Source organism: Engraulis encrasicolus, chromosome 22 (assembly GCF_034702125.1).
Source record: "Engraulis encrasicolus isolate BLACKSEA-1 chromosome 22, IST_EnEncr_1.0, whole genome shotgun sequence".
In the NCBI taxonomy this organism is placed as follows: domain Eukaryota; kingdom Metazoa; phylum Chordata; class Actinopteri; order Clupeiformes; family Engraulidae; genus Engraulis; species Engraulis encrasicolus.
In genome coordinates this window covers 36,006,754-36,028,594 of record NC_085878.1, presented here as the reverse complement: position 1 = coordinate 36,028,594, position 21,841 = coordinate 36,006,754, and the positions used below count along the sequence as shown (strand labels likewise).

The window sequence follows — 21,841 nt, the reverse complement described above, 5'->3', positions numbered from 1 at the left end:
AATGTTGAATGCATCAGGATACCAAACCATTTTGAATAAATCTCTGCTCCCAAGTTACCTTGTGAGAAGAGTTTGGAGCGGGCACCTTCCTCTTCCAACATTACTGTAACAGAGTCCAGAACCTGAAGAATACTTTTGGGATGCTTGAGAGGCAGGCCTTCTCGACCAACATCAGTGTGTGTGACCTAACCAATTGTCTTTTGGAAGAATGATAAAACATTTCCTATAAACGCACTCCTCAACCTTGTGGACAGCCTTCCTTGAAGAGTTGAACTGTAATAGCTTACAAAACAACAGCACCTCCCAACAATTATATCCTAAACCAGTATGATGTTCATTGGCAAACCTCAGGTGGGTCTGCACAGGTGTGTGTGTGTGTGTGTATGTATGTGTATATATATATATATATATATATATATATATATATATATATATATATATATATATATATGCGCCTATGTATATGAATAACTTATTTTCTATTTGATTTTTAGTAGGCAAAAACAACAAAATCAGCAAGGGATCAAGCGTTTATTATTCTCACTGCATATACAAATGATACATGATGCATACAATGTACATTGTGTTACTGTAAAATACCTGAACCTCTCACACAAAAGAATGTTATAAGTTATTAATGCAAATTGAAGTGATGATACAACACTTCAAAACACTCAGCAGAGGACACCATGGGCCAAAGCACCCTGCTTAGCTTCCTGGTTAAATTACAGCTATAGCAAACTTCCCAACAACTCAGTTGTTAAATCTGTACAGATCTTTCCTTTAACAGTTGATCAAGTAAATTCTCCAGAGGTGGGTTGGTTCCACGGAGCCCTTTCACCACCTGTGCAGCCCATTCGAAGTACTGCTGCACCCTTTCTGTCGACCAACCTGAGGAAGACAGCAAAACAGACGTCAGTATGAACCCGACAAAAATCTGCATGCATGCTTAAGTTTAGTGGAGCACTATACGTTTCTGACCTTTGGGTGTGCACCGGTTGAGATCCCTTAGATTGTAAAGTTTGTCAGCCAATTTGACAAGTTTGGCCTGGTGACTGCGGTGAGGCGCGTGTTCCACCTGCAGACGTTTCCTTTCTTGCTTTGGAAGGGACTTGTCATCTGTCACCTCCTCCACAATTCGAGCCACAGTCGTCCCGAAAATGGATTCCAACTCCTCAATAGTTGTGTCTGTATCTTCTACCGTGTCGTGTAATAATGCTGCCTGTAAACCGCAGAGACACACAAATCGCCCTGTATTAGCTTTGACAACAGTTGACATCGGATTTGATCAAATTGTGTAGGCTAACCGCCGTCGTCACTACCTCACCTGTAAAACGGCGATATCCGTGATTCCTCCCTCGTGGGTCAATATTCTGGCCACCCCTACATATCAAGTCAAAGCGTTATGGATAGCCTACTTGCAGCTTCACAATAATCAAGATTAGGCGAAGGAGTTCACTTCGCATCAACATACCAATTGGGTGATTGATATATGGCGTTTCATCTGGATCTTTACGGCGTTGATTACGATGTTTGTCAGCAGCAAAGTTAACTGCCTCCAGTAAAAGAACAGAATCTAAACTCATACTGTAGGCTTAACAGGGGTTTGATTTCAAAGCGCAACTTACAGGTCGCCTTACTGCCAGTAATCAGAATTCCTACAAAGAATGCAAAAAAATCTAGATAAATACGTAAGTTTAGTTCAATGATCCCAAGTGCATGAAGACCCGCCGCGCAATCTCTGGCTCCAAGAAATCAAAACATCTGTTGTGTGTCACAGTGAAACATTTCCGGGTATACGCATATTCTGTTTGGTAATCGTTCCTCTGTCTACATGACCCAGGAAGCAAGGAAGGTAGGCTACACATTCTTCTTTAGCAGTCGTTCATGATACAAACCCCCATGTACACGTTGTAAAATGTGATTTTGCATTATAAGAGCATATCTGTGTGTCGACACAGTAGCAGCTAACTACTGAATAAGCTTGCATGGCATATAATAACTGATATTAGATGATGGCTAAGATTGCTAACCTAGCATCAGCTGTGCAAATAGTATATTCGTATGGCAGATGATCTGATAATTATTACTTTTACGGCAATAATATTATAACTTAAATGACAACAACACTTGTTTTCATGTTTTAGTTTATCAAGCAATAACGTCAGTGGAATCTAAACTTCCACGATTTTGTACCTTGCTTGATGGAGACAAGAAGTGACATTTCTGATGTGGTCATTGTGACTGTGTTACTGTGTAGGAGGACAGTCATCATTAGTGAAGGCTCGCCGTTTAACCAATGGCACAGACTGGCTGGCGAGATGCCCCTGACCTACCAGACTTCTCTTTACTCAAGAGACTGGCAAGAGACCAGCTGATCTATCTATTGGAACAGGTAAGTCCTCTCTGTTTTTGTGCAACTGATTACAAACTCAATACACACGGAACTGACATTCAATTGCTCATTCAATGTGTATCAATTCCCTTTAACATTTGAATATTCCTGCAGAAAACTACTGTGCTATTAGTGCACTTTCATGCATTGTAGTAATAGCATTTTAGACAACAAGCTATGCAATCCCGCAGCTATGTTGAGCTGCAGTCACATTTTTTTCACAAGGGTATATTACCAGCATGTTATTGCAATAGGCAGCAGTATATAGTGTACAGTATGTTGCATGGAGTGTTATCACATAGCCTGTTTTGACATTTGTTCAAAGCTACCAGGGAAGAAGGACCTATTTATTGAAGCTGACTTAATGAGCCCTCTGGATCGCATTGCAAATGTGACAACATTGAAGGTAGGTGTTGGACCAGCGTTGGACCACATTGGTAATCATTTGCTCAATTTTGTCATTTTGATTTGTTTTCTTCAATGTGTATTTCCCAAAAGGCAAGAATCTTCTGAATTTGCTGTACTATTTACTGGCTCTTTTTTTAACATTTACAGCAACATGAAGTAGACAAACTCTACAAAGTTGAGCACAAGCCAATCTTCAGTACCTCAGATCAGTAAGCTACTTCTCTGTACCACTTTTTCCGGTATTTCATGTAATTAAGTAACACGGATGATGTCAGATCACTGAACATTCTACTTATTTTATCATTGCTTTGTTTTTGATAGGCTGTGCTTTCTCATACGACCACGAGTACAGACTGTTAAATGGGTTTGTGGTAAGCATGACCATATGCATGTAAATAGTAAACGTGATGAAATATTTTACATCAGTTCCACAACCCCTTCTCTCACACATGTCCCTCTCTGTTTATCTTAGACATTGTCAATGCTGACAAAGCAGTTGGGAGATTTAGGCAATATAAGATCATATTTACACCACAAAAGGTAAGAACTTTGCAGATCAATATGCATCCTATACTCCACTTTCTTTATCAGAAAATTATACTTTTTATACTTAAGACACATCATCTATTCATACGTTTGTACTCATCAGAATGACAGTAAACGAGTTGCAATATGAGGCTACGGAATGATGTTGAGCTTCTACCATGGACATTAATCATGCCCCATTTTTCTTTTTCCTCCAGTTTTATGTGTGTGATACAGTTCTTGAAGAACAAGGGGTATATGGAGGTAAGTGCATGGTAAATATTCTCATGCTGCATGAGCACAATATGAGAGTATGTTTCAAAGGCCTTTATTTATAACTGTTAGTGCTTTCTTAGAGGTCTGTGAATAGTAACCAGTACTCGTACCGAATAGTATCACTAAAAGATATTCTACCATATATTAGGCTACTTTTTTCTTGTGAAAGAAAACTGTCAACAGTCAATTGACAATCTCCTCTGAGACAGTTTTCCTTCACAGGAAAACGAACTAGCTATACTCATCTGCATTAGTATTGCTTTTCCTGTGTACTCTATTTTCTCCCATACTCTGTTTGTTGCTGATTATCTCTTCATTTGTAAGTGGTTTGGATAAAATCGTCTGCTAAACATTTAATGTAAATATATAATGTTATAGAATAAAATATATCTTGACTCTTTTTCTTTAGATGTCACCACAGATGAATGGGGCTTTTATCTATTACCACTCGACGATGACATCATCAGCATGGAACTTCCTGAATTCTTCCGAGACAACTTTTTGGTAGCGTAATACACCAAATTAAATATTCAAATGTTATTTCACTTCAGCAGTGAAGTGGTTAAATCATGAGGCGACAAACACACTGATTCATGAGACACAAGTTGCATTTTTGTGTGTTTTCCTTGACAGGAAGGAGATCAGCGCTGGGTGACGACCGCAGGAAGTGCTCTGCACCTGCTGCACTCGCTCTATGGGCCCTTCAACAAGCTCTACGGGATTGGTCGAACTGCCAAGGTGAGTGGTTGGTTGGTTACAGAACACTGTCAAAATGTAAGAATAATATCTCTCTCTCACACAGACACTTTTTCCTGTTCCGCTGTCTCTGTCCCTCTTTCCTGGCTTTGACTGTTTTCTCTCTTTTCCTCCCTGTATCTCTCTGCATGCCCTCCACCCCCTGATTTCTCTCTAGATGGCTTACGAGTCTTGGAGGGAGTTGCTGGAAGAGGGGGAGCAGAAGCCTCAGAAACCAGACATTGGAAATGTTTTTCTAATTGACAGAGGTACAGGAAGGGTTACTTGACATGATTTTATTATTTTTATTTTTTTCCAAATTGTGCATGGTTCATAATTAACAGTCAAATAGTCATTGCATTGCCTTACTGGTTTCTGTGTTCTGTCTTTCACACAGATGTTGACTTTGTTACACCACTTTGTTCACAAGTTGTCTACGAAGGTCTTGTAGATGACATATTTAGGATAAAGTGTGGTGAGTGTCTTTACTGTGTGTTGATGGTCTGCTTAAATTGAATCACAAGTACAGTACTACTTAATTCACATGAATGACCATGATGTTCTTCTGATAATTTATAGGAAGTGTGGAGTTTGGGCCTGATGTGACATCATCGGACAAAAGTATTAAAGTGATGCTGAACTCTCAGGATAAGGTCTGAAAATGTATATTAAGGTCAAATGTTATTCTGATCACAATTTCCCATTTCTGATCCTCTAACCCTGTTGTCCTTTGTAAGTGTAAATATTCTGACGATGCAATACAGTAGTAGGAGTAACAAGTTATTTCCTTTTCAGGTGTTTAATGAGATCAGGAATGAACATTTCTCCAATGTGTTTGGCTTTCTAAGCCAGAAGGCACGGAACCTCCAAACTGCATATGATGTAAGTTGTAGTACAGTGTCCTGCACGGCTCAATTTTGCATTTTGCAGAAACGTTGTTGGAGTACAGTGTTATAAAGAATAGAGTACAGAGTATAAAGTATGACGTGTGTACACATGGATATTTTCAAGTATATACTGTGATGTGTTTTGATGGGGGACATGATTTGTTATGCAGAAACGTCAGGGGATGGACATCAAACAAATGAAGACTTTTGTCTCTGAGGAGCTAAAAGGCTTGAAACAGGAACACCGACTTTTGAGCCTGCGTGAGTTTGTCTTTATTCGCTTAACATCTGTGCCAAAAATATTATTTTGAAAATGTTGTACACTCATGAATGTGAAACCCAATTATTGGAAATGTATTTAGCATATTTTGCCACGTATGAAGATTGTTGATTTTGTAATTTCGATGCTCTTTTTCTCAGACATTGGTGCTAGTGAGTCTATAATGAAAAAGAAAACGAAGCAAGATTTTCAGGAACTCCTGAAGACTGAACATTGTAAGACCACAGTAACAAGTCTCCCATAGCAAATATTGCACAAAATATGAAATATGTGTACTGCTTTCTGCTTTTATGGCAATGCAAAATAATTTGGCCTTATGTTCCAGCTTTACTTGAAGGTTTTGAAGTTCGTGAATGTATTTCCTACGTTGAGGAGCACATCAATAGACAGGTTAAATGTAACAAATATTTGTGGTTTTTTTATTCACATTTCAGATTACTGTTAACTCTGTTGGCCAGGCTAATATTTTATCTTCCTGTCTGTAGGTGTCAATGATTGAAAGTTTGAGACTTCTATGTCTACTTTCTATAACGGAAAATGGTACGTGTCTGCAGTATTGGGGAAAAAACAGGTTGAAGTGTAAATATCTTGAAGTCTAATTAACTTCCATTAAATTCTTGAATCTTCTTGAATGTCCTAGGCCTGCTTCCCAAGGATTATCGGTCACTGAAAGCACAGTACCTTCAAGTAGGTATAGTTTGAAAATGGAAGCAGTTCAGAGTCAAAATGCAAATTTGGCAGTATGTCACATCTTTCTCTCCTCTGTACTTCCCCAAACCCTCTTTTCAGAGTTATGGAATTGAACATCTACTGACTTTTGCGAATCTACGTCAACTGGGTATACTGGTAGAGCAGCAGCCTGGAGAGACACTGACGGTAATGGAAAGTAAAGTGGGAAAACTGGTCAATGACAAGACGGCAGGTAATAAAAAAACTAAAGCAAATACAGTTTTATTACTTTGTCACAGGCTGTGGTGTACTGTCTCTATACACTTAGCTCATAGTTTATACTTATGATAAATGTATATGTGTTTGTTTATAATTATCTATACTTAGTATTTGGACTTGTATTGCCAATTGATGACTGATGGTCACTTGCAGGAAAGCTCACAGAGACGTTTTCTTCACTGGCTAAGAAGAGCAATTTCCGGGCCTTGAGCAGAAGGCTGACTCTGGTATGCCAAATCTCACACAGGATTAGAATTGAATGTTAATCCATGAATCCATGATTTAGTAGCAGAAAGAATATGTTGGCCTTTTCCATATCTTCTCACTCCATTTCCCAAGGTGCCAAAGTCAGATGAGGAATACGATTTGCGTGTCCCCAAAGACATGGCCTACATCTTCAGTGGTGCCTACGTACCACTCAGCTGTAAACTTATTGAGCAGGTAGGTGTTTTCACCACATTGCACCGCGTCAGTCAACACAAAAACTGCCGGACCCAATATTCTAGTTAGGCAGAGTGTGAGAGACACTTTTTTGGTATTCCAAGCAGTCCTTGTAATTGCAGAGGTCGCTAGTGCTGGGCTGACACAAGTGACCAGCCTTTTGGTATCCGTACTCAATCCACAAAGAAAAGGTATGAATTCAGTTATTATGCCAGACAGTTTTTACATCACTAATGAGTGGCACAATTACCCCAAGGCATCCTGTTCAGTTGCACAACTTGTCCCACTGTCCCCTACACTAATTCCAACCACAAACCCCCTAGATGGGTACTGAAAAGCTTTAAACTAGTGTCTACCAGAAGATCCTGAAAGAACAGACCTCTACCAAGCTGTCAAACAGACAGTACATTGCTGCTCAGATAGAAAAACAAGGTTGGTGTAATCATAATCAACACATTCATGCATTCATATTGACTGTCTGCTTCTGGTGCTTTGTGGACTGGTATAATACTGTTTTTAATGGCGGCTACCAAAAGGCTGCTCACGTGCAGTAGCCTAACCCCAGCGATCTCTACAATTACAAGGAATACTTGGAATATTAAAAAAAGTGTCTCGACATGTCTCTAATGCTGAGGCTTGCTAGGAAATTGGGTCCTAAGTCAAAATTCCCAGAGTGCCACTGAAATACAGCCATCAATCTGTATCAACACATCTGCAACAAGACAAACGTCTCTGTTGCCGAACAGTCTTGACAATAGTAATCCATCTCATTCCGATTCCAATATTGACTCTGACTCAACTGTAGTTCTGATTGTGGTGTGTGAACACCCTGCAAACATCAGAGGAGCTGGAGCTCACTGCAGGTTATTCCTTTATCGTTTTATTTGTTGCATTGTACTGGCTCCAGCTCTTCCCTTCATACAAGCACTGCCCAAGTGTGATGCACCTGCCACCTGCTGGATTAGGCATAGGGCTCTTTCCAATATGCAGACTCCCATCCCCGGCCTTGAGTTTCGCCGACGCCTCCGTGGAGAAAACAAGTTTCCCTGCTATCAGCCTAGCCACAACAACTTTTGGGGGACTATTCTTCATTCGCCATCCCGATTGCAAATGAGAAAATGACCATAGAATTGCGCTTTTAGGAGATATTGAAATACATTTTTTGTAGTCAGTGACGTCATCACGAGGCCTCAAGTGAGCAAGGGAAGGTGGGAGCAGTGTTGCCAGATTGGGCTGCTTCCCGCCCAATTGGGCTGCTTAGGATGGCCGTGTGCGGGTAAAAATGGCATTTAGCAGAATAACCTGCCCAATTTTAGCCATAGAAATCAATAGAATTGGGCGGGAGTTTGAGCTTCTAAACAGGTTTTGAGCATTTTTTGGGCTGGAAATCATCAGCCTCATCTGGCAACCCTGTCCCTCGAGTCCCCTTTTAACCCTGTGATCCCCTATCCACAGGTCTTGGAGCGGGATGGCTGGACCGGTCTAGAAGAGGTCACACGGATGATTAGTGGCCACGAGTTTGCCGTTTCTGGTAAGTGCCACTTCCTGCGTTCTCATGTCATACCATCTAGTGCTGTCTGCACTGTAGGTTGCGCTATTATCATTGAAATGCCATGTTGATCATTATGTATGCTCTGAGACTGTGAAAATGAAATGGTATTTTGAAGATTGTCAACAAAACATTAATAATGTTTACATCTGAATCGTAACACTAGAGTAAAGCTTTTTATTCATGTTTTAATTATAAATTCATTGCTGACTCATGGTCCAAATTCTACACGGTGACATCTTAACTTACTGTGCATTAGAATGCATTCATAAGGTATTGCATTGCATTGAGGGTAAGTCAGTAATGTTTTTTCTGTGTACACCACTTTTCAGGAGGAAGCAATGGTGGAGAGGCCAGAGTCAAAACGGATGCCCAGCGCATCATCTTAGTAATGTTCCTGGGCGGTTGCACATACTCCGAGATTGCAGCCCTGCGCTTCCTGGGCAAGGAAAAAGGTACCAACGTCACTGACTTCTCTCTAGCCCACTAGTATGGCTTGAGTGATACTGTGACAATGTGTTTCTTGTGAGCTTAAAGGTGCACTGTGTAATAATTTTAGTAGTTTATTTCCAGAATTCATGCCGTCCATTCACAAATGTTAGCTTTTTCATGAATACTCACTACCACCATCCAATTCTAAGTATTCATTATGACAGGGAAAATTTCACTTTTCATAGATGAAAAGGGGTATCATCTCCATTGTCCACCATTTTGAATTTTCAGGAATAAACATTTTTAGCCGCAAAGCGTACTATACTTTGGTCATACTAGTAAATATTAGAGCATTATTCAGTAAATATTCATGAAAAGATCAAATTTGGCAAGGGGCAGCACCGTTTCAATGAGCAGTATAGTTGCTTAACCTACTCTGGCCACCATCCTACACAAGGCCCCTTTAATTTCCTTGGCTGTCCAGTCAAATTGGGTTGGTTGGGATCTTAAGAGTTTGTTACATAATAGACATTTGCATGCATCCTTACATACAAAGCGGATTCCAAAAAAGTTGGGACACTTTGTATTTTGTGAATAAAATCAAAGTGCTGGCATTTTCAAAACATCTAATATGTTAATAAGGTAGAGCATTATGTACAGACAACATATCAGTTGTTAAAGTCGAGCAGAATTATTGTTTTGAGGTAATTATGTGATCATTTAAAATTTCACCCTTGCAACAAATCCCAAAAAAGTTGGGACAGGGCCAGTAAAAGGCTTTTTATATTGGGTACGACTAAAGACAACTCAAGGGATGAGACTGAACAGTCAAATACTCTGACTGATGGCATAATTTTATTCAAAAATTAGATATTTTGATATGCGAGACGTGATTTCAGCAGCTCAACTGATAGGTGTGTTCTTCAACTTGTTTACCTTTTTGTTATGCTTAATATGTGGCATATCCTGACTGCAAGAAAACAATTTTGTGACCTGTTTACTCTTATGATGGAACCACACTGTTGGAACATAGTTGAGATTGAAATTTGCCACCATTATGGGGCAATATCTAAAGGCGATGCTCCAAAATATAATGCCTTGGTAGCTATGTTTGCTGTTTAAAGTCTGTATGTATCATTCAACATTCATTTTAATGCTCTACATGAGTAAGAAGACCCTAACCAAGTCACCTCTGCACCCCCTTACCATCATATTTACTGTCTTTCAGACTGACCACTAAATCAAGTTGAAGTATTCATTTTCTATATAACCTGGAGGGTGCATGACTCCATAATTTTCAAAAAGGATAAAATATTTTCCATTCTGTAATCAGAGGACAGTTTCACATGTCTTCTAGGTCCATAGAATGAGCTTTTCCGCACGCAACACTGATTAATGTCTGCATCATGTGCATTAATCAAGTGTTGTGTTTATGGTCATTTTTTCGAGAGCTGTCATTGTTGGAGTGTCATAGTTTGCTTATTTACCTGTAGTATGTCATGATCTCATAACTCGTGCAATGATTACACAGAACTCTATATTACGAAAATAGACCTTGTATGCCTGCAATTTTGATAATTCAATTTTTCTGTGTAATAGATAAGTAATTAGTCCCTCAAAATATTCGCTGCTGAGTGCCACAGCCTCTATGTGATGGTATTTTATTTGTGCATTCATGTTGGCAGTCAATATAGTTCCTTTTAAAATATTCTTCCTTGTGTAATTGTTAGAATTATCCAACTATTACAACATGTTTTGACCCTGTCCCAACTTTTTTGAGATTTGTTGCATGGGTCAAATTTTAAATGATCACATAATTACCTCAAAACAATAATTCTGCTCGACTTTAACAACTGATATGTTGTCTGTACATAATGCTATACCTTATTAACATATTAGATGTTTTGAAAATGCCAGTATTTTGATTTTATTCACAAAATACAAAGTGTCCCAACTTTTTTGGAATCCGCTTTGTACATTTACAGTATTCTTATTACAAGTAAATGTATAGAGAAATGTTAACGTATTTGTATGTTAACAAACAAGCATTATCCATACAGAAAGTTGGGATGGAACCTGTTTTCTTAAAAAAAGACATCACATTGCACCGCTCTGTCATCCTTTTCACAGGATTGAAATTTATCGTTGTGACGACCGCCATCACCAATAGTGGCAGGATGTTGGAGGCACTGCTAGATCACTAACCATCCATACCCATCCCTCCTAGCCTGGATGGAACTGCTCCAATCAACTTGTGGGAATGTGTAACAAGATAACAAGATCCATGGACCAAAAGCACTGCCTAAGAGGACATTGAGCTTACTGTATAGAACACTGTCTCTGTTTTTTTTAAACCCTGTTGAAGAATGATTCATTTGCAAGTGCCTACAGTATGTCATCATCCACTATTCAAGGTCCCCTGCAAACCTGTTTTTTTGTTTTTTAAATATTTTTAGGGGCTTTCATGCCTTTATTTGATAGGACAGTCTGAGATGGTGACAGGAAGTGAGTGGGACAGAGAGACGGGGTGGGATCGGGAAATGACCCCGGCCGGACTCGAATCGGGGTCCCCGTGGGCATGCAAGCCCAAATGTGGGGGGCTTAGCGCGCTGCGTCACAGTGCCCCCCGTCACCTGCAAACCTATGGGAAGGTTGATTTATCGGGACTGGTAGTCAAAGGTGTAGTTCAGACTGGGTTGTGACTTCAAGATTTTTTTTCCTCCCAGAAATTGCATCTTTGCCTCTGCAGCAGATTAAAGGTCTCAACCTTTCTTTGTGAGTTTTGTCACTGACGATTTTTCACAGTGTGCACAAATAGGTCATTGAAGTCATTTCAAAAAGTAATATTAATTACTTGCCAAATACAGCTACTGTCTGTAGCACACATTAAGATTAATCAAGATCCTCAGTGTACATGTAGTATTTGTAAATGAAGAATTGCCCCATAGCAACAAATATGTGCTGTGTATGCTGCATCAAAGTGTATGTATTCTTACATTGTATGTGTATCAACACTTCCACATCAAAAATACATATTTACAAAATACTAGTTCCATTGTTGTAAGTATATAAGACTACCGAAACCCTTTCAGAACTTTGTTTACAGGCTGTGCCAAATTAAATGAGCCTAGACCTCAATGTATGCTATAGGAAGCACATATTCAGTGTGTGACAAAAAATGATATGCTTTATTGGTTTGTTTGCTGTATGCCTGTTGTATCTGGTATTTGGTTGCTATTCACACATAAAGTAGGGCCTATTCACACATAAAGTAGGGCCTAGGATCCAAATCAACAGAATTTAATTCAAACTAGAAATGCACTCAGAGAGTGCATACCGCTGCAGGAAGCTGTTTAATAGAACAGTTGACTGTTATAACTTTTAAAAGTCTTTCTGCCTTGTTTTGGTGTAGTTAGAAACTGGAATGCCAAAACTCGCCCTATCCTGCAATGGTGAAGAACCTTAAAAATCGTGATCCACATCACCACCAAAATGTAATCACTTGTTCTTTTGTCATTTCCAACAACTCTACAAAATGTCATCCAAATGCATGCATATCCTTTTGAGTTATCCTGTTGACAGACAAACAAACAAAAAACCAATGCGAACGAAAACACAACCTCCTTGGCGGAGGTAAACATTCCAGTTCATTCACCAGCTGACCGGCTCCATTGCACCATACAGTGGGCCACACAGACAGAGAAATCCCTTTTTTTCTAACACAAATTGTGATCCTCATGACGAGAAGTGTTTGTTTTCTCATGTCTTATGGGCATTTAGGTGTTGGGCCTTCCTTTTTGTTGGACGCTATAAGCATGGCTTACCTTCGATATTTTGGCAGGGGTAACATTAGTTGTAAAGGTGCACTGTGTAATATATTTAGTAGTTTGTTTCCAGAATTCATGCTGCCCATTCAAGTCGTTACCCTATCACCACCATCAAATTCGAAGTATTCATAAGGACATTTTTTTTTAAATGAAATTTCATTTGTCATACTTGAAAGGGTGAATCTTCTCTGTGTACCGGTAAAAACATTTTTAGCTGCAAAATAGAGTACTTTGGTCATACCGGCTACTAGTAAATTATTAGTTCATTATGAAAAGATCAAATCAGTGAGTTGCAAATGCAGGCCTATCTACTCTACTCTGGCCGCAATCCTACACAGTGCAAAATGGTAAAAGGCTTGACTTTTCTTCATACATTCAGGGGGGAGCGGAAAAGTGAAAAGGGAGCATTATTTACGCAGTCTTGACTCATTGGTGTGGTATCAAAGAAGTTACTTTGTCTCTGGTGGTGGTATGTTCTCAGTCTGGCCTCAGTGGCCTAGTGCTGTATGACCAGTGAGAAACGGTTAATGACATGATTGAGACTGTGGCGCATGCGCGGCATGACGCACTGCTACTCGGTGACACAACTGCGCGCTCCAACCAATGAAACCCAAACTTTATTTTGATGCGCATTTTGAATTCGCACAGACGGAAACGCCTAGACACGGACGGAACGCTCTGTAATAAATATATGCTATATTGGAAATTAACTCCTGGAACAGTTATAATCTGATTGGATAACAATTTGAGAAACATTGCTGGTGTCCCACAATGAGGAAAAGGTAAGTTGACGTCGCGGTTGTTGGATTATGGCATTCACAAGTTGAGCACGTTATAAACTTGTCAGGGCAGTTTCACCTGTAACATCTTTCATGATTTTCCTATTCATTTAGAACTCGATCAGAATACAATGTAAAGTCAATTGTATTTCAGGTTATGAGGCTATCATGAAAGATGTTGATATCGGAAAGATGTGCAAATATTGAGCAAACATGTCTCGCTTGATCCCTCCAAACTCACTAACATTACAACATGCATTTGCAAAGAGTCTTACCACGAGTACACTGAATGAGGTGACATTACATTCTAACAAGTATTGCGCAGTTATCAGTGATGATAGTTGTTTTGCCCACAGTAAATTGCAGGGCGTAAACTGTAACCCAGATTTTGTTGTGCAGTTGTCACTGCCCTAAAGTGATCGTTGTGTCTATTTTGGGACAGTGAGGTTCTTGCAGCCGAATCCGTGGCCTGCTTGAATAAGGCACTGTGTCGCCTGAAAGACATCTGGGAGGAAATTGGCATCCCAGAGGACCAGCGTCTGGAGCGAACAAATGTGGTGAAGAATCACATTCAAGTACGTATGATGATTTTCTGACTGTACATTGTGCAACAGGTGCAGCCATCAACCACCTGACACAGACGTTTTTATAGGGACAATGTGAAATGTCAGTTTTGGTGGGCTACTTGGTTTTCTAAATGTGGATGTTTAATTACTGTAGTTATTTTAATGATCATTAGTCATTAATTAATGTTTAATTTGTTGTGACGTACTGTTGATAACATGTGATCTCAATAATTTGGGTAATGCATGACTTGAAACAAGCAGTCCACCCTATTGCATTTGAATTTGTAACCTTATTTCTGTATCGTAGGGGCTTCTGGACATGATGATCTCAGAGGAGGAGAGCCTGAGGCAGCGGCTGATGGACAGCATCGCATCATGTCGCAAAGACCTACAGAAACTTAGTCAGGAGCTGCAGTTGCCAGCTTTCGAGGCAAGTGGACAGCTCAAGTACTGCACTTTGTGAAGGTCCTGTGCTTCACAGACAAGAGATCCTAAATCAAAGTCAGCTTTATAGTCAATTTCTTCATATGCACTGATCATACAAAGGATGCAAAGACCCCAGACACGGACAGGACATACAAAGACTCAGACAGGATTGATACAGACAGATAGATTACCTCTTTTTGGAAGCTTTTGGTGTGCAGCGTGAGGGCAAACAGTTTGGGCAGTTTGTTCATTTACCGCAGTAAAAGTCTGCACATAGTGATCGGGACAAACGGCAACTTCATCTGTTGTTTCTCAAATGCAGGAGGATTACAACCAGACGATGCTTCACCAGGAGAAGTCCATCCGCACCCAGGTGTCTGCGATGATCGAGGAGAAGAGCCAGCGCATGAGGCAGCTGAAGAGCCTGTCGGACCAGGACCAGGACCTGTGTGACCTGCTGTGCACCGAGCCCTTCCCCATCTCCTCCGACCGGGTGCCCTCCACGGAGCAGCTGGACACCTACAGGCAGCACATCATCCAGCTGTCTGCAGAGAGGGTACACTACACATACACACTGGCTTATTTTACACTGCAGAGAGGGTACACTATACACACACAGTGGCTTATTTTACACTGCAGAGAGGGTACACTACACACTGGCTTATTTTACACTGCAGAGGATACATGGACATGGAGTTCATTAGCGTTCACTACAATGGTTCACATTCACCTGCCTTATGCCTAATTTTATGTCACTCTTCCCACAGAGATATTATAGGTGGTCTGTTGAAATTCAATTGTCTGTATCGTTCACCGTGTTTATGTTTCTTGGACTGAAGCCCGTATTAAAGTGACACTCTGGGATTTTTGGGTAAGGCTGTTGATAGTGTCAGGCTACAAAAAGGCTGGTCACCTGTGCTAGCCTTGCACCAGAGTCCTCTGTAATTACAAGGACTGCATGGACTATCAAAAAAAACCTTCAACACTCTGGCTATATAAGAAATTGGCTCCTATGTCAAAACATCTGTTAGAGAGCCTGTTCGATTAAAATATGACTCATTATTTTGCATTATGTGAGGAGGATTTTATGCACCTCCAGCACACATGCTATTATAGTCGAGCATTCTGTTATTAGCTATTTCATCAAACGTTTGCCAATATGCATGTTTTTTTAACTTAAAATTTTAAATTTTACTGAAGTAGTTTCAGGTCAGTGACAAAGATTCAAATACGATTTGCTTTGAGAAGTGCATTTATCAAGAGATTTAATGAATTAACCACAATGTGTTTTTCTTTTTTGAAGGACAAGAGACGCAGTGAGTTTATGAAGCTGAAGCAGCAGATTGTCTTGTGCATGGAGGACCTGGAGCAGCTGCCAGAGACCAGCTTTGAGAAGGACGTGGTGTGCGAGGATGAGGATGCCTTCTGTCTGTCCCAAGACAACATCAACTCACTCAAACTCCTGCTGCATCAGGTGTGGCATATCTCTTATGATTAAAAACACCTGATGTGATTATAACATAGGGATTTATTGTTTAAGTCAGTGTTTCCCAACCTTTTTTGTCTTAAGTACCCCCTAAGCCTTTTCTCATACCACAAGTACCCCCTGACTCATGCTTTATATCCCAATGTGACTATGCTCCATACATGTTTTCATTTTTCCAAGTACCCCCTGCAGGGTGCTCGCGTACCCCTAGTGGTACACGTACCCCTGGTTGGGAAACACTGATTTAAGTTGTTCTTTGCTCTTGTGTTCATGCGAAATCCACTCACATCAGACTTTCCTCTAGTCTCCTATTGAGTTACTGTTCATCTTTCAAGGGCTACCTTTACTCAATTTATACTGGGATAATTTTCCAGTTTTGGAAGTGCAAGGAAGGACCAATCATTTTATTTCTCAGGTGATCTTAACCCTGTAGCTCCTCTTCAGTTTGTTAACCATCTTCGTCTGACACTGTTTCTCCTGCAGCTGGAGAACCGCAAGGCGGAGAACGAGGCGGTGTGCGCCACCTACAGGCAGCAGATCCAGCAGCTGTGGGAGAGGCTGCAGACCCCCCAGGAGGAGAGGGATGCCATGTCCACAAACATGAGACTCTCCAAGAAGAGGAACATGGATGCTGTAGGTTAAAGGAGCACTATGCGGCAATTTTTAGATAAAAAAAAAGCACAACAAGCCAGTCTGCTTAAATGAGTGAGTCATGAACAACGAAGGATGGGGAATGATGCCCCCCAACACAAAGAGCGTGTTCCATTCTCCACACTCTGCACTGTGTACTGTGATACAGTGCACTTTCCACCCTCAACTTAACGGCTAAATTTGAGGGTGAAGTGCAGGTCCAATTCACGTTCTGTCTGATACACTTCACGGAAATGACGGTTGTCGCGTGTCATCAGAGTTTACCAACCGCCAATATACAATTCATCACGGAAGACACTGTTCCTTATGTTGACAATTTTTAAAAGTTACCCCTTTCTCTTATACACATGGCTATTGTCTTTTGAATCAAAGCTATGCTGTCATCACAGAGATTCGGCAGTTTGACCAATCTGACACTCAACCAGAGAGGAAACTACGTAACAAACATGGCGGCCGTTGAGTGTGAAAAGTGTACATAACTGCACACTTCAAAAAATGGCCGGTTTGAGGGCGTTATCCGGGTAGTTTACAGTACACTTCACCGCCGCGATTAGAAATGGAACCGCCCTGCGTACCCAAACACAGTGCGGGAAGGGCGGAAAGTACAAAGATTGGAACAGCCTCTAAACATTGTGAGATTGCAGTACACATGCATTTCAACATCAGTGTTGGTTTTTAGAAAGAAAGTAGGGCGGAGACAAAGTTGTTCTTCGTGAGAAACTGTTGAAGTATTCAAATTGTTGTTTGTTTGGCCCTTAGGGCGGCTTCTGAATTCATGACCTTTAACAAATGCTCATAGACTCATAGACTGTTTCACTGTTGAGCAACTTCATAAAAGTCTTTAAAGACCTTTTCACTTGATGGCAGAGCGGCCTCCAAACCAAATGGGGACGCTTCCAGGCAGGATGTTCTCTTGAATGCTTCTAGAAAGGCCTGATTGACTGATTAAAAAGTGTTTTGTGCTGTATTTGAGCCTAATTTAATTTGAAGGGAAGATGTTTTTTGCCTCTTGAACTGAGGGCTTTAGAATAAGTCATGCTTTGTTTTGCTGTCGGCAGCTGCAAGTAGAGGTGGTACGCCTTGAGACGCTGAAGCGGCAAAACATCTGTAGTCTTGTTACATCCATCCGTGAGGAGATGGCGGCGCTGTGGGACAAATGCTTCTACAGTGACGAGCAGAGGCAAGAGTTCATGTCCTACCAGGATGGTAAGTGAAGAAATGGAGCACTCATTAATGTCTAAATATTTGGGCTCATATGACCTGATGATTCCTTATTTCTGATTCCATGATTTCAATTTAGTTCTACTGTCTTCACTTTGCAGATGACTTTACAGAGGATCTCCTGAGTGCCCATGACTCAGAGCTTCTTCATCTCCGCCAACATTATGAAAGCCACAAAGAGCTATTTGAGGGTATTTATAAATGGGAAGAAAGCTGGAGACTATACTTAGATTCAGAGGTAATAATATTATTTCTAGCTTGCATTTCTATTTTAGGGTTTGTTCCTGTGTACATCAGCCATTTTTTTAACATCATGGCATTTTTAACCAAATGCTTTTTCTCTCCTGTGTATCTCACACAACAGAAAAAAGCATCAGATCCCTCCAGATTCACCAATCGAGGAGGCAACCTGTTAAAAGAAGAAAAACAGCGCTCTGATTTACAGAAAAGTCTACCCAAGGTAGCACCAAAATTACACATTTCTATAATAAAATGTTTAGAGTTTAAAATGGACTTGCATATAGTGGATGTATTATGTATATGTATTAACTTCAATTTGGTGTGTGTGTATGTATTTACTAGCTGGAGAAGAAGTTGAAGGCTCAGATTGACCAGTGGGAGCAGGAACAGAGCTGTGAGTTCCTGGTTAAAGGCAGGAAATTCATGGAATATGTGTCAGAACAGTGGGAACAACACCGGCTGGACAAGGAGAGGGAGAAACAAGAGAGGGTAAGACTGTTTATTTGTATGCATATCTCTGCTTGCATGCATGCTTGGGTCTCTGTGGGTGTGTGCTGATATATGCAGCTGTTTTTCACTGATCCAGAACTGAAGCAGTTTGCTGAGGGTTTTTTTTTTTTTTTACAAGAGAGATTTGTGTAGCAAACCTAACTGTTAAGCAATGATGCTTTTGAGAAACGGTGTCCAGATTCTTTACTACTGGGACAAAGGCAGAGGCATGTCTCGGTCCTAGTGATGTGTATTTCTGTTGACCCATGTTGTTCTTTCAACTCTACAGCACCTGAAGAAGAGTAAACAGATTGAGGAGGAAATGCTGTATGGGACATCTACCCGGTCACCATGCAAACGCAGATTCCTCGGCCCCACCACCACACCTGGGAAAACGCGCAAGGTAACTTCAGCTCTGGGTTTTAGGTGGTGGGCAGTGTTCTCTACAAGGATTTGTAACATTGTTTTCTTCCATGTGTAACTGTCATTGTGTCTTCTGTACTAGTACATAGTCTACTGACTGGTAATGGCAGTACTAATCAGGGTGGTGTTGGGGTGTGCTTTTTTGCGTTTGTGTGTGCCTGTGTGCAGCTAAATGGGACGTCCGCTTTGTCTGCTGTGACGACAAACAGCACACGCTTTGGGGGAACAGTCTGCCACTCTCCTGTGGCTCGGCCACCCATCAAGGTCTACACGCCTTTTAAACTCTCACTCACTTACAAACAGGCTCTGCATTACCACTTGCATCCTCATGCTTTGGTGATTTGGGAATTGCATTCCAGACTCACAGTATATCTACTAATGTACTGGTGTATACACTGGGCCAGTGTACGATTAAAATGAAAGGTTTATGGTCAGCGTATCTCCTGACAATAATGTCAAGCATTCATTCATTTCCTTAATTACTCTTGTAGCCACATCTTGTTCACGTAATGACATCTCTCCTTCTTTTTTTGCCCCCTCTCCTTTGGGTGATCTGTCTGGGAACAGGTGAACGGGCCACGTACCCCAGTCAGGGGCAAACAGCAGCAGCCTCGTGAGCTCCTAAGGGAGCGTAATAAGGAGAACCTGTGCCTTGCAGCCCCCAGCAGCTGTGGTGGGTCCACCAAGTCTGTTAGCCCCCAGCCTAATGCCAGCATTAACTCTGTCGCCAGCACCTACTCTGAGTTTGCGGTAATTCGCTGTTCATTTTCCTCTTCAATTGTATTGTTGCTTTCTGTTCTGATTAATTGTTTTCTGTGTCCTCAACTGTGTTTTGCGCAGCAACACATAGCCTTATCTAATGTTAAATGCAGAAAGGTGAGGTAAGCTTTAACTGCTTCGCATTAAAACGGGACATAATGCTACAATTCAGATATGAGTACAGTCATAATAACTTATATTCTGCCTTTTACATGCATGGAAAGGGAAATACATCATTAGAAAATGCCCAATGTGCTGTAATCTTATTTTCAGTAATCCTAATTTAAGATTTGTTGTCAGTGCTGGGAACACGCTTTGAAATCTGTGCAATGTGGAAGGGTATCAAAGGCAATGGACTCTTTTCCGATTTGCCAAATAATAAGCATGGCTTATCTTGTATAATTTTTTCTGCTGCCAAGCCTCGTTTTGCAATATGTGCTATATCACTGTTCTCAATATGTAGATATTTGTATTTTTCCAGCTGCTTCAGTAAGATTTGGGTATGGCAAGTCACAAAACAAAGTGTCAAGCTGACTGGTCTTTTACTGGTCTAAGATCCGCCATGTAATAGGTGCCCATCCTAAACACATTTCTTACTCCACTTTGTTGTAGAAGCAAGTCGGCAGCAGCGAGTCCACTAAAACCAGGTTTGTTGGGCTGTAGAACAGACATGAAACGCATAATGCATAATGTCATAAACTGTATTGGGGCATTTTCATACTTGCCTATACTGTGGCTAGACATTAATAGCACATTTTCTGATATCTGAAAACTTCTTGGTTTGTGTTGGCACTTGGCAGTCTCCATCCTTGGTCTTGGCATCATTTCTCAGGGTCTGTCTGCTGGTGTACCCACCGCTTCATGCCCATAGATGGGCCGTGTGTTGCTGCTCCTTTCTATCCTCCTCTAATTTCACTATTTCTCATAACCACCTGTGGCTGTCCACATTTCCTCTCTGGGCTGAAGAGTAGACTACTACCTTGGTGTTGATGCTGTCCCACACAATGTGTCACACCTCCTAACCCTACCAACAGTAATTACGAATCCCATTTCTCTCTTTTCACGAGTACAGCTTTGTTCTTCTTTCACACCACATCATAATCCACTCTTTTGGAAGAATGCCTCATTCATAGTGTAGCTATAATGCTATGTGTTTGTTACAGGTAAGTTTGACTTAACCGTTTCATGCCCCAAACGTTTAAGAAATTGTCTTCTGTTATTTTACAGCGAGACCTCTCCAAAATGTCAAAGTCCAAGTGTGTGGCCGAGATTTTGAGCTCCACCATCACTCCCCCTTAGGCAGTAAGCCATGACCTAACCTGGACAGAAGAAAAGGAATAGCAGAAGCATGACTCTCTGTTCTGTTTATAACGGTCTATTCCAAAAAAGCAAACTTTGTATTATATGAAATTTGTACATAAATGAAGGTAATTAATAATATATATATATTTTTTGAGATGTTTCATTGTCACTAACGAAACACTATTTTGCGGCTTTGCCAGAGATGTACTGGTGGAAATGATGCCACGATGGTACACTAAAAGTATTTAGTAGAACAAATTTAACACACTTTGCATACCATGCTTTTAATACTATCCAGTTTGAAGGGCTATTCTATTTCTTCATATGTAGTCAGTGCACCTGAGTAAGAATGCACATTATGAGTATTTTGCACATTGTAACTCTGGACATTTTCAGTTGCGTCCTCTGTCTCCCTTCCTAACACTGTTTTATGTTTTTATTTAAACTATTATGTATGACTTTGGGTCAAAAGTATTTTATGTAGTATGGTTTCCGTTATTCTTGTAAACAGGTCATATGTTTGTCTGTTTTGTATGTCAGTGAGTAAGAAACTGTTATTGTTTTTTTTCCCCTTTCCTGCTTTTACTGAATGTCTTTTCTTTTTGACTTGATCAAAGGTCTTCTATATATATGTAAATCTAGAACAAGTCCTTTTTTTTATCACACAAAAAAATAAAATGGATGCACTCAGATATTTAAAAATTTGCTGTCAGCTCTGTCATTTGAAAGGCAAATGTGTATCCCATGTCAGGATTCTGATGTTTGATCAAACATGAGCACATAACCCTCACCCTCC

General features: G+C 40.6%; 3 protein-coding genes across 5 annotated transcripts; 2 read left to right on the top strand and 1 right to left on the bottom strand.

The window, feature by feature from the left end:
• Window positions 1-516: 516 nt before the first annotated feature.
• Window positions 517-1,753, bottom strand: hddc3 (HD domain containing 3). The gene is made up of 4 exons (XM_063188972.1): window positions 1,475-1,753; window positions 1,328-1,383; window positions 982-1,222; window positions 517-891 (listed from the first exon to the last, which is right to left on the bottom strand). Exons 1-4 carry the CDS (start codon window positions 1,584-1,586, stop codon window positions 761-763), a joined length of 540 nt encoding a protein of 179 aa, XP_063045042.1. The 5' UTR covers window positions 1,587-1,753; the 3' UTR covers window positions 517-760.
• Window positions 1,754-1,815: 62 nt separating this feature from the next.
• On the top strand, window positions 1,816-11,647 carry vps33b (VPS33B late endosome and lysosome associated). 2 transcript variants are annotated; one of them, XM_063188969.1, is made up of 24 exons: window positions 1,816-1,855; window positions 2,264-2,395; window positions 2,721-2,801; window positions 2,951-3,012; window positions 3,125-3,174; window positions 3,276-3,343; window positions 3,547-3,592; window positions 4,014-4,108; window positions 4,238-4,342; window positions 4,518-4,608; window positions 4,737-4,814; window positions 4,919-4,992; window positions 5,135-5,221; window positions 5,397-5,487; window positions 5,647-5,721; window positions 5,832-5,896; window positions 5,992-6,046; window positions 6,147-6,193; window positions 6,296-6,428; window positions 6,608-6,681; window positions 6,794-6,895; window positions 8,351-8,426; window positions 8,777-8,899; window positions 11,007-11,647. In XM_063188969.1, the coding sequence occupies exons 2-24, from the start codon at window positions 2,300-2,302 to the stop codon at window positions 11,078-11,080; spliced, it is 1,848 nt and encodes a 615-aa protein (XP_063045039.1). In that variant the 5' UTR covers window positions 1,816-1,855; window positions 2,264-2,299; the 3' UTR covers window positions 11,081-11,647. The 2 variants fall into 2 exon arrangements, with proteins under 2 accessions (XP_063045039.1, XP_063045041.1); XM_063188971.1 differs by having other exon boundaries at window positions 1,820-1,855; window positions 2,261-2,395.
• Window positions 11,648-13,087: 1,440 nt separating this feature from the next.
• Window positions 13,088-21,806, top strand: prc1b (protein regulator of cytokinesis 1b). 2 transcript variants are annotated; one of them, XM_063189102.1, is made up of 15 exons: window positions 13,089-13,485; window positions 13,925-14,057; window positions 14,356-14,478; window positions 14,797-15,030; window positions 15,778-15,948; window positions 16,444-16,593; window positions 17,670-17,817; window positions 17,934-18,070; window positions 18,197-18,292; window positions 18,415-18,561; window positions 18,851-18,964; window positions 19,153-19,248; window positions 19,552-19,734; window positions 20,356-20,390; window positions 20,971-21,253. In XM_063189102.1, the coding sequence occupies exons 1-15, from the start codon at window positions 13,475-13,477 to the stop codon at window positions 21,017-21,019; spliced, it is 1,827 nt and encodes a 608-aa protein (XP_063045172.1). In that variant the 5' UTR covers window positions 13,089-13,474; the 3' UTR covers window positions 21,020-21,253. The 2 variants fall into 2 exon arrangements, with proteins under 2 accessions (XP_063045173.1, XP_063045172.1); XM_063189103.1 differs by lacking the exon at window positions 20,356-20,390 and having other exon boundaries at window positions 13,088-13,485; window positions 20,971-21,806.
• Window positions 21,807-21,841: the final 35 nt, after the last annotated feature.

Bases quoted from the DNA above. Each gene is read 5' to 3' on its own strand.
- hddc3 (XM_063188972.1), bottom strand. From the start codon at position 1,586: ATGAGTTTAGATTCTGTTCTTTTACTGGAGGCAGTTAACTTTGCTGCT. The intron at 1,223-1,327 runs GTGAGGTAGTGA...TGCGGTTTACAG, and splicing joins CGGATATCGCCGTTTTACAG to GCAGCATTATTACACGACAC. The intron at 892-981 runs GTCAGAAACGTA...TGTCTTCCTCAG, and splicing joins CAACCGGTGCACACCCAAAG to GTTGGTCGACAGAAAGGGTG.
- vps33b (XM_063188969.1), top strand. From the start codon at position 2,300: ATGGCACAGACTGGCTGGCGAGATGCCCCTGACCTACCAGACTTCTCT. The intron at 3,175-3,275 runs GTAAGCATGACC...TGTTTATCTTAG, and splicing joins GACTGTTAAATGGGTTTGTG to ACATTGTCAATGCTGACAAA. The intron at 6,682-6,793 runs GTATGCCAAATC...CCATTTCCCAAG, and splicing joins TGAGCAGAAGGCTGACTCTG to GTGCCAAAGTCAGATGAGGA.
- prc1b (XM_063189102.1), top strand. The intron at 18,965-19,152 runs GTAACTTCAGCT...GCCTGTGTGCAG, and splicing joins CACCTGGGAAAACGCGCAAG to CTAAATGGGACGTCCGCTTT. The intron at 19,249-19,551 runs GTCTACACGCCT...GTCTGGGAACAG, and splicing joins TGGCTCGGCCACCCATCAAG to GTGAACGGGCCACGTACCCC.